The sequence below is a fragment of the Pseudorasbora parva genome, chromosome 16, assembly GCF_024679245.1.
Source record: "Pseudorasbora parva isolate DD20220531a chromosome 16, ASM2467924v1, whole genome shotgun sequence".
NCBI classification, from domain to species: Eukaryota; Metazoa; Chordata; class Actinopteri; order Cypriniformes; family Gobionidae; genus Pseudorasbora; species Pseudorasbora parva.
The window spans coordinates 9,338,211-9,350,839 of NC_090187.1; the positions used below are offsets into that span (position 1 = coordinate 9,338,211).

At 36.7% G+C, this 12,629-nt stretch overlaps 1 protein-coding gene across 7 annotated transcripts in view; it reads left to right on the forward strand.

Moving 5' to 3' along the window:
- Window positions 1-12,629, forward strand: part of LOC137043196 (rho GTPase-activating protein 42) — a 186,351-nt gene that overhangs the window by 87,614 nt on the left and 86,108 nt on the right. For all 7 annotated transcript variants that reach the window (XM_067419374.1, XM_067419377.1, XM_067419376.1 and 4 more), the window contains exon 4: window positions 8,542-8,613. In XM_067419374.1, the coding sequence (XP_067275475.1) occupies window positions 8,542-8,613 (72 nt within the window). The remainder of the gene's footprint in view (window positions 1-8,541; window positions 8,614-12,629) is intronic.

Here is a 12,629-nt window from a genome sequence, read left to right on the forward strand (position 1 = left end):
AATCAAATGTATGATTACTAACAGCTTATTGAGCTTAATATATTGTTCAGTTGTGCTGATCAGTTTTTTAAGGTCTTGTCTCTGTCTCAGATTAAGGATTTTTTTTCAAGACTAGTCAAGACCCCCAACTGCAGGGATATAGCTACATTTCTGGTGCATTTTATGATTTGATTGTTAACATCATTCATTTTATTATTTGAATGCTAAACTTTTGTTACTGTTGTGTCAGGTCAGAAATTAACAGAGGGAATATGTTAAAAATGTCACTAAAATTAATATGAATGCCAAACAATTCAAAATATAATTGCAAAAAAATACTTGATTGAGATCTTGATTTTTATATTATAACATATTAAGCAAATTCACAAACAGTAACGATAGCGTAAGTTTTACAGCATCAATCTGAGTGCAAGTGCTCGTCCTTTTAAAGTGCTTTCGGTAACACTTTATTTTAAGGTTCAGCTATTAACTATTAACTAGTTGCTTATTAGCATGCATATTACTAGGATATTGGCTGTTTATTAGTACTTATAAAGCACATATTAATGCCATATTCTTCATGACGTTATTCTACATCCCTTAATCCTACCCAATACCTAAACCTAAATGCTACAAAAACTACCTTACTAACTATTAATAAGCAGTAAATTAGGAGTTTATTGAGGCAAAAGTCGTTGTTAATAGTGCATATGTCTTCCCCATACTAAAGTGTTACCGTGCTTTCAAAGTGGATTAGCGGCGTTGACAACACGAACCAAACTCTTCCAGGCCTTAGATACAACTAAAGTGTTTGAGGGAAGTTCAAAGTAGATTTCATTCATGGGCAGCCAATGAAAAGCATTGGCTGGCATTATGCAAATGTAATCTTTAAAATGTGCAGACCTTTTACATTCACAAACAGCTATATTACACACTGCATGGAAGATAATATTCAAAAAAGAATAATGGGGACGCTTCGATATTAAATAAATTTGAATGCATTTTGTCTAGAAACCAATATATTATCAGCAATGCATTAAAGTCCCCATAAAGTTTTGAAGCTTTTTGGCTTTTAGTATGAATATGTTAGCCTTACTGTTATCTGTAAGCTAGTGTGCTCCAAAACAATGACCACATTTGCATTTAGAAGAATAAAGCAATCAAAACGTACAGTCTGTCACTTCTTGCAATATGGAGCAATGATTTGGATAAAATCTCTCCGCACTTCAGCGTCTCATCAGATCTTCTGTCCAATCAAATGCTCTCTAGAATCTAAAGCGACCCGCCTCATACATTATCAATAGACGCTGAAACTGTGGCTAAAATCGGTCAAATGTATTATTATTGTTATTTTTATTATTATTTTATACATGATGAATGGTAGCCTGACAAGCCAGACCCACATCAAGATGTTTGGTCTGGAAACTCACCATTGACAGGGCTCAATCCGAGGGGCGGGATAGACGGTTGTCTTTCAAACTCCCTCTGCACGTGATAGGATAGCGCTACCACCAACCAGAGGAACGAAGATGAAGCAGAGCTTGTTGATAGATTAAACATTCACCGTATCCGGTCAGCAAAACTCCGAACACATCTTCCCTTTTTAAGAATGACTTCAGTGCCGTTTCTTTTCTCAGAGAAAAGCTTAACTCCAAGTCTTCTAGAGTCGCGGTCAAAGCTGATTCGAAAGACCGCCGTTCGCCAGTTTCTGTGTTTACTAGAAGCACGCAAACGCAACTCGGCCGTCGTCATTATGGCCCCGCCCACCGACTCTGTACACGATGTGATTGGCCCGGCAAGAGTTACAGCTCAGAAGGGTATTGAGAGTTGCTAGACGACACTTGCGGGCAGATTAGATTTGCTGCTGCTAGGGTGCGTCTAGATTTCTAGGCTAGATGAATGGCAGATAGTGCACTATATTGGGTATAGGGAATGGTTCAGACAGTGTGAATATGCTCATTTGAGGTGAATGAAGTCTGGGTTCACGTTAGTGTCACGTGAACCTCCGCTGCCTGTGCACAGTCTGCTCTGGTCCAGAGACATGATAGCACAGAGCGGATCATATGCGCGAGTCGGCATGGACCATGGACCACGCGTCCGGCGACGTATCGGACCCATTTGAATTCTGCACAGGATGTTATATTGTAATTGTTGAGATTAGGAGGAAAATGTGGCTTCAGTACGTGGCTATGGTAATTATAATATGGCGTTTAAAAAAAATCAAAGAAGTATTAAGACATGTTATTCTGCACCCCATAAACACAACCAAGCCTAGAAAAAAAACACGTAACCACCCCTTTAAGGGCATTTGGCCTTCGTCTAGCCATGACTTCTTGCTTGACAGGAGTATAACTGAGGAAACACAATGTCATATTCCTAGTCACCCTGGTGTGCTAAAAAATGTGGACCCACTATAAACCGCTTTAACTACTATGTACTACCATTTAAATTATTCATTTGATACAATGCACTTATGTAGGCCTACATAAATATTTGTACATTGTACTAACATTTTGTAAATTACCTGCATTTAATTACATCTATAATTAATTTCTGTAGTAACATTTAAAATTATACTGTTGACACTTCTCTTTCACCTAACCTACCCTTAAACGTATCCATACCACCACACCTGTCCTTAACTTTACCCGTATCCCACCTCAATATTAGAAAAGGTGTTTTGCAACACAATACGTACATTGCAACCTGTCCTCCAAAAAATACGACTCTATAGGTCGTTTTTCAAGCACCTTATTACGACCTATAAATAAGTTTTAAAGTCATGCGCTCTCTAGCTGGCATAAAAATAATGACAGTGTCGTGTTACGTCTGACGTCATGAAATGACGTATGACTGTCGTTACCAATCAAAATGCATGTTCATTTTAATGCAATGTGTGGACTTTTTTACCACCATTTGTCGTAATTTCCATTTAGCAAAAATATTTGTTTTTGTATTTACAACTAGAGCATACAAACTTTATGAGCACATGTGTTCCCTGGGATCGAACTCACGATCGCATGATCACATGCTGTTGTTGTGTAGTGCAATGCTTTACCAACTGAGCTATGAAAAACCTGAAAGGTTAAGCAGATAAAAGGGAAAAATACTTTAAAATGAAAGTGTCCTGCTGTCAGCAGGAGCACAACTTTAGAATACGATCCTGCGCGTCGAATTTTAATGAATTAAAATATTGTCGATCGGGGCGCACCTTTAGTAAACGCTCCTATGGGTCGTATTTCAAGGAAGTGACAAACGACCTATATAGGCGTATTGGTTGGAGGATATTTTGTTACATTGTGCTTTTTTTTTAGGTAAGAACATAGTAGTTAAGGCCACCTAATATAAAGGACCAAAAATGTAAAAATGAATGGGATACTTCAGAGATATTTTACATTGTAAAACAAATTTATATTTATATTTTAAATTGTAGGGATGACAAAAAAAGTGTTTTGGAGAATTTTTTTTATTTCATAATATGATTTCAATTACTTCAATGAAAGGTTAGATTTTTCTGAAATTAAATATTTATTTTACAGCCATCTTTGATCATATTTACAAGGGGGGCTAATAATTCTGACCTCAACTGTATTTTATTTTTTTATTTTTTTGCATGATGTAACTTGGGATGTTAAACAGTTCCAAGGAGTGGAATGTAAATTCAAACCACTCCAGCTTTTTGCATGTATGTTTTACATAAACCTCCTGCATTACAAAGCAATTATTTTTGATTTAAGCCCTTTTTTGATGTCTGCAGAGACGTGATCACTACAGGTGAGACTCTCTTCAAAGGCCCCGTCAAGGCAGGCCATTTCAGATAAGGCTTATTACGGCTGCTCATCCTGAAATGAATTCCAAAGGTCAAGTGTCCTGAGAACTGCCTCCGCAAATACATAGGAAAAAAAAATGCAATGAAAACCTTCACTGCTGATATCAAGTTATTCAGATTCAGATTAGTCACAGTGTCTGAGCACTGCATCGCAGGATGTTTTGGTCTACAGCCAGGGAAGTTAAGACGGAATGAAATCAGCCGTGAGGACGTTCCACTCCAAACGGGTAATAAATTGCAACCAAGGTGTCGATTCAGCTCATGCATTAAAATCATATAGATCGGATCCATTTCAGATCCTGGGAAGACACACACCCAAAGACCTGTTTGTGCGAGACAAATTATTCAGAGTTCTGAATACACATGCTTTATTCATTGGTCATAAAATAATAATCAAGGAATGAGCTGGAAATCTGAGTGTTTATTGAGTTACTTTCTGTTTAGCCATTATCGTCTCCACTAGCCGCAGGGTTGACGCTCGCATCGCAGTTCTCGCCTTGTGTTGGAATATTAATCCAACCAGTAATTCCTTTGATAAAGTTATGGTTTCAAAATTCTTTGTTCAAGGCTCGAGGGGTCCATCTTTGAACACCAGTGCTTCCTAAATTGAAATAAAAACAAAGCAATGAAATGAGAATCTGATTGAAATGGTGCAGGGTTTTAGGTTTGCGGGTAATCACAGAGGGTTCGGATGTTGATGAGGTTTGTGTGCCTTTGTCAGGCAAAGGTGAGGGTGACCGTGTGATTCAGGGGGGTTTTGAGACAATGAAAACAATTCTCTTGATTTATGGGTGGAGGGAGACACTCTCCAGAGATGGTGGAGGAGAAAGGTCTCTCTAAAATTAGACCAGGTATTATGTGCTGCGTTATAGCTTTATCACACACCCTCGCGGCACAGAATAACTCCGTTAATCAAACCGAGTGTCATGTCATGCCACCACGGCAGATCTGCTCCACATACGCAGATGTGCATCCTGACCTGATATGTTTGCATGTTTTGGGCAAGGAGGTTTAAAATACCTGGACAGGGGGCTATCTGTTAGCATTCCCATTTATCTCTATGGCAGTTGCAATGCACTGCAAAAAAAAAAAAAAAATAAAATAAAATACAATGTGTGTGAGCAATGTGTGGCATTAAAAAAGACTTTTGGAAATATGCAGCGTGTTAGCTTATATAATCTTGTTTCCTTTTTTACATTACACTAAAATGTTTAATGTTAGCACTTTATTTTACCGTCCTTTTCCACATGTACAGACAATGTACTTAATAACTGGGTAATAACTACTGTAGGTACTAACCTCGAACCTGCACCTAAACGTAACCTTCACCCATGTAGTTACCTTATGCTACCCAGTACTGTCTTAGCTTAGATACTTAGAGGTGAATAATGAAATTATAATATCATATAATTAGTACTGTCAATCAATAAAATAAAATAAAAACATGAATCACATTTTTGCTTTCTGTAATTAATGGTGATTTTAAAACTTCTTCTTATATTGTAAAATATTGTTATTTTTTACTTATTCTTATATTGTAAATAAATCACAGTTATTATCCAAATGAATGTAGAAACAACTTTAAAAAAAACTATGGATGAAGGCCAGTATCACTGGTACTAATCAGTGTTGGGGAAAGTTACTTTGAAAAGTAATGCATTACAATATTGCATTACTTTCTTAAAAAGTAACTAATTACGATACTTAGTTACTTTTTAAGAAAAGAAATGTTACATTACTTTTGTGTCACTTTTTTAACCTGGGCTGGGCTTGGTTTTTTTTATATAACAAAAAAAGTTATATTTTTGAGCAAATGTAAAGATAGGTAACACTTACTTCACCAATAAAACAAAAAATTGAAGGTCAACAGCAAGTACATTGGTCAATAAAATGAGTTTGAATTCATACAAATATTTTACTTATTTAACATATTTAATTATTGGAGGTTTGCATAGTATTCTGATTTTGTATTTCACAGATTTGATTAATTTTAAGGTATACTGAGTCTGTTTTTTTGTGCAAATGAGATTTAGTAAATGCCTGCTCACATTGTGCCTAGAACTACAATAACCATCAACGAATCCACACTTACAATTCGTGTCAACATTGGGACAAGAGAGCGATCAGTCAATAAATGGTAAAATAAAGTAACTTGCGTTGCTTATTTGAAAAAGTAACTCAGATATTTTGTTGTACATTTTAAAAGTAATGCATTACTTTACTAGTTACTTCAGAAAATGTAATCTAATTATATAACTCAAGTTACTTGTATTGAGTTATCCCCAACACTGGGACTAATACAGCTACAGCGACGGATGTACATTTTGGTAGTCCATCTAGAAACCACACAGCCCCGGGACTACTATTAGGCCTACATATAAAAAGACATTTTACTTACATAAGTTTGCTGCACCATTCCTGTCGTATCCAATATAGAAGGCACAACATTGTGTCTGCAAGTCCAGTACTTGAGACACATTGAGTTTACAAACGATTCCGCGGTGAAATGAAGCAAACAACCAAACGTTCTTCCCCACGTGAGCTGGAGCTGAAAAATAAATGAATTATCACACATTTCTAATATTATGATCTGAAGGAAGCTTATGCAGCGACTGTGTTCTTCCACAATATCTTGCTATCTTCTTCCACATGTTTATTGCTGCTGGCTAGTGAGCCGATCAGCTCCATGAGTCGGTGGGCGGGGCTACTGAATTACACATTCTGTGTGTTTCGTTGTGCGATGATGTAAGGATGAAGCTCATGATCGTTTCCTGGGCCTGGTGTCTATAAAAGCTTTTCTTTGACTAAAAAGGAAGTTTTCAGCCCTGAAACTTACAAGGTAATCTTATATTACCATGACCTTTATATATCAAAAGCTCATGGGAAAGTTGATTTCTCAATTCATCACCCCTTTAAAAAGGAATGTATACTTGGATGCAGTCGTCAGAGAGCGCAGAGACTGACTAGCGCTCTGTAGAGAAGTTTGTCCATTTAGGGCTACTGTAGAAACATAACCGTGCAAAAATGGTGACTTTACTGTAAGGGGACCGGTGGTGTATGTAGATTTAAATAGATCATTCTAAGGTAATAAAACATAACTCATAATTCAGCATTCATTATGTAAGATCTTTCTACACCACTGAAGCATAGTTATGCATATTAGTTTCTATTTATTTCAATAGATCCTCATAAATACTACACACTGCACCTTTAAGGGTTTGGGGGTGATTTTAGGTACTAGAACTAAGGCATAGTCAATACAATGACTAAAAGTTAACGACACAAAAACATAACATAACTGTGACTAATATAATATAACAATATAATACAATATAATACCACGTGTTGTATAGGGTTTGCGGGGATGCTGGAGCCTCCGTAATGTCCCAGACTGTAGGATGATATAATATAATTTGATTATACTTTAGATGTAATTAACACTAATGACGACAGACTGAACAAACAACACTGACACTGAATCTATAAGAAGGGCCAAAGCTGAATGTATTTCTTGAGAAAAGTTTTCAGTGTGTGTAGCTGCACATGTTCTTTCAGTCTGTCTGCGTGCCTGCCTTGTTCTACACTGTTGTGTGCTGGGGCTCTGGGAGTAACAAGGAGACGAACAAACAGGCTCATCGAGAGAGCAGGCTTTTTCGTTGGAGAAAGGCCGAACCATCTGGAGGCCGTAGAGAAGAGAATGATGTCCAAGCTGCTGGACAATATCATGGACAGCACTTCCTATACCCCCTCCGTGACATGCTTGTAGAAATAAGGAGCATGTTCTGAAGTAGACTGATTCAGTCCTGATGCACTACAGGAAACCAGTCATGCCTAAAATACATTGTAATTCATCATCCATATGCAGAGACACCATTGACCTTTAGTGAATTACACCCGGTCTCAGTTGTTCTTGGTCAAATCATGAAAAACAAAAACTAATATTATAAATCTATTATATAACCTAGCATCATACTGTTAAAGCCTGAGTCTCTACCCACACAACACCTTAGCAATGCGCTAGCAACAACCTAGAACATCCTATCAACTACCTAGCAGAGCCCTTACAAATACATCATTGTAAATGTAACTGACAGTTACATTTTACATGAGTGACCTGTTATCTCCGTGAGGCTGGGAAGTGTGCGTAAATCAGCTGTGAGGGTCTTTTCGAGAGTACACCATGATACCCACATCAAACGCAGATATAATATAGAAGCATATTTCAGTTTTTAAATGCATGCCTATCTGCACACGTAAAATTCCTCTGGTCGTTGATGGCCATATTTCTCTCAGCTCTGACAATACCAGTGTGTTTCATGGCCCGTTTAAAACAAAAGCCATTTTCTTATTTCTTCATTGCTGGAATTCACAACGTCTGTATTCATGCGTTTTCCTCATTTTAATAGTCCATGGAGCGAACTGCAGCAGTCTTCTCCGGTGTTCTCATTAGATGAATACTGATGAATAAAATTCTATCACACTAATCATTACTGCTCTTCTGAAGTGTTAGTGTGAATGTTCTCACAAGCCTGCTGCAGAAATGTAAACTCACACCACAAATTTGCTCATAATAGTGAGCTTTTACAAAATTCTCAGCCTTCGGCGTTAATACTGCATGCACCTTCTAACTTTAATTAAAGCTGTGAACTTCACAGAAGTTAATATAGCTTAATGAATGGTGTTCCAAAAAAAAACTTGTATGAAAACCTTTGTCTATGCTTGATTGATTACAGATACAGAATGCTGATGATGTTCTAATCACACCCTTGGAGAGATTCCGGAAAGAGCAGATCGGAGCAGCCAAAGTAAGTCATCCTATGTTACTTTAGACAATAACCAAAAATACCTTGGTATTTAGACTAGGTACCAACATGGCTAAAATATGCAAAACGTGTGTGTGTGTGTGTGTGTGTGTGTGTGTGTGTGTGTGTGTGTGTGTGTGTGTGTGTGTGTGTGTGTGTGTGTGTGTGTGTGTGTGTGTGTGTGTGTGTGTGTGTGTGTGTGTGTGTGTGTGTGTGTGTGTGTGTGTGTGTGTGTGTGTGTGTGTGTGTGTGTGTGTGTGTGTGTGTGTGTGTTGCAAATGCATTTGTGTTTAGACTGGACCAGTTTAGTTTGGACAATATGCTAAAATCTGCTACTGTGTTGTTTATGACTAAATTATTCCTTTTAAGGCTTTTTTTGCTGTTAGCGTGGTTTGATGGGTATATTAAATACTTGAAGATGGAAATATTTTATAAATGTTTTGCAATTACAAGAGTGCCTTCATACCACTAACTAAAAAAATAAAAATATATATTTTTTTTTGCCAAAGGTATGACCTTGTTTACCATGCCATTTTTAAAAAATATGCCGGAATAGTATGAAAAGTAAATACCATAGGAATATGGTAAAAATGCAGTATTTCAAACTACTGTGTTAATTATGGATTAAATTATTCCTTAAAGGTCTTTGCTTTTAGCATGATTTGATGGATATATTAAATACCTAAAGATAGTAATATTTTATGAATGTTTCAATAAAAATGAAGTTGCAAAAAAGTACCTTAGTTTTGCAGTGGACTTTTTATTAGGACCGTGGTATTATGTGAAGTACCTTTCAATAGCATCAAATATGAAAATGGCAATCATTCAGTATACTTGATTATACCATGGTAGGGTCACTGTTATTCTCCAAAGCAATATGAACAATATTGATGAGATTGAAATTGAGGCTCATACTCAAACGTGTTGTATTGAGTAGGACATAAGGTCATTAATTTGTGTTTGCTGCAGTTTTTTGTTTCACACTTTTTTATGGTCTCTTCATAATCAATTGATCAGTAATATAAAAAAAAACAATAAATAAATATATATATATATATATATATATATATATATATATATATATATATATATATATATATATATATATATATATATATATAATATATATATATATATATTAGTGCCGGGACTCGATTAAAAAAATTAATCATTAATTAATTAGAGGCTTTGTAATTAATTAATCGAAATTAATCACATTTTAATTGCATATAAATATTTGACCTGGAACAATGAGAAGTAATTTTTCACATGGATTTTTAGTATACCATTGAATAATGACTGAATACATAAGCTTAATCAACAAAATATTGTTTATTTATTTCAGTCCAGCAGACCAGTGCAATGTTTGCCATTAAGTGTAGCAAAAGCATATTTGTGATATTTGAGGCTCGATGTGCTGCGGTGATACGCAAATTCCTTGTTGTATAGCAGGGGTGTCCAATCCTGCTCCTGGAGGGCCACTGTCCTACAGAGTGTAGCTCTAACCCCAATTAAACACACCTGTACCAGCTAATTAAGGTCTTATTAGGCATACTAGAAACTTTAGCAGTGTGTTGAGGCAAGCTGGAGCTAAACTCTGCAGGACCGTGGCCCTCCAGGACCAACTTTGGACACCCCTGTTGTATAGCTTGCACACAACCATACTCTTGTCGACGCTTCCATCCTTTCGTTTTTTAAAACAAAATTTCCCATCCACGGGGCCAAGCAATGCGGTCTCATCAGCTTCTTCGTTCATGTTCACACTGGTTTGTTGTTGTCGTGACCATAGACAGTAAAAGAAATGGACCGAGCGATCCCATTGACGTCAACGGCTAAATAATGAAGTCAACCTAGGGGCACTCACTTCCTGATGGCTGAGCGAACTGCGCAGGCTCAGACTGAGCTTGACGATGTAGATGTGACGTGAGCCTCCTGTCTGACAGCTGTAGGTCTTCTAGTAGTTGTGGAAAGTGAAAGCTGAATCACGTTGTTTAAATATTTTCTCCCGTTGTTTTTGGCTCACTATGGGCTTCTCCCCATTCTTCCCCCTTGACTTTATCAGACTTCATGTCTCCACGTCCCCCCGACTGTCTCATAGACAGCAAAAGATTGCCTGCGAGCGTCTCCTCAGGTCTATACGGTAATTTCTCAACTGTGCGACAGGGTCGCGTTGGTTATGACGCAATAGTTAGCCTATTTTTACAAAAACAGCTTCTACGGGGCGATAGTGTAAGATACAAGGTAATGGAGCCTTTTATGCATTGTCGTGTTTCTTTAGAAATAAACAATGGACAAATGGAGTCTTTAAACGTCTCAGATGTAAAGTTATTCACTGTCAAAGTGACTCAAAAATGAATGGGAGTCAATGGGATGCTAACAGCAGGTGATGGCTTGGTTAGCAATGGCAGCCCCTAGGGGTGGAACGCTTTCCGAGCGCTAGATTACCCCCTTGGTGGTGACTCATCGTGAGCGCTAGTTGGTGTTCCAGTATAATCGGTCCGTCGAAACTCATTCATTGAAAAACGTTCCACGGTGCAAAAATAAGTGTGGTTAAAATTATTTATTTTTTTGCGTTATTAATTAAATTAGTTAAAGTCCCGTAGTTAATTAATCTTAATTAACGCGTTAAAGTCCCGGCCCTAATATATATATATATATATATATATATATTGATTAGGGCTGCAGCTATCGATTCTTTTTGTAATCGATTAATCTACCACTTAATCGATCGATTAATCGATTAATCGGATAATAATTACTTTTTCTTTATTAAAGAGCAATAAGAGACAATAAGACAGGTATCTTAAAATTAACATCTAATTTGTCTTCTTTTTAGAAAAATTAAGTTTTATTGCTGAAATTGCATACATTAATAACTGTGAAACTAAACAATTTTAATGCATACAATTGCCATATTATATTAAATAAAAATCTATTTCAAATTACTTTAAAAAGGCAAACATAGTTCAATCTAAAACTAAACCTACAACCAATAAATCTAAATAGTAGTAATATAAATAACAATAATGCCAATATAAATAATATAAATATTCTATAAATCCTATATAATATAAATATTCTAATATTCTATAAATATTCTATAAATAACTAAACATTGTATTTATGTTGTGCAACTTAACTTTCATGTATCAGCTTCAGCTCAGGCATGACATAAGCATTTACTGTCTTATTTACTCCTTTACTGGAGCAAAACATATTGGACAGGTTAACTTGGAATAAGAGATGCGCGGATCAGCTCTATCGTCACCGAATCAGCTGTTAGAAGCAAACCATCCACCCGCACCCGATCGTCACAACTTCAAATCCTCTGTGTTAAGCGCAATGCTATCGTCACATATTAGCTACACTGAAGTAGGTTGCTAAACAAAACAAAAAAAATTATTTTGGCAAAATTACATTTACATAAACCAGGGTCGACAACCTATACATCACACAGAGGAATAACCGCTAGAACGTGATCAAACGCGAGATATGTTTAATTCAGATAAAGTACATCACACATGCTGATCTTTTGAGCTAATCATTCATCATTGTAACACAGCTTGCTTTAAGTTAGTAGCTATAAATATGATTAAAGTGTGATATTTAAATTACACAAATCAATGAAAGCACGCAGCTCTGAAAGCACGAGCGCTGCTAATCACACACACACGCACGCGCGCGTTACAGCTTGTTCTGATATTTGTTGCGCCTAGTATTGAGAACATCTAATGGTGCATTTCGAAGATATTATCAAGTAGGATATATAAAGTCTCATTAAAGATTCCACACACATCACAATGACGGTGATCCATGTGCAAAGCTGCAAACTCCATCGAGTTCATGTGTTTGGAGTTGCTCGTATCTCCTCAGCTGACGCGTGAACTGCCGCAAATGAAACTTAAATGTTCAGCGTCGCATCCTGAAGCTCAACACACAGTTGTCTTCATTTAAAAATAGCGATATTAAATGATATTACCAGTGCTGATGCCCGCTCGCTATCTCTCTCTCGCATTGCG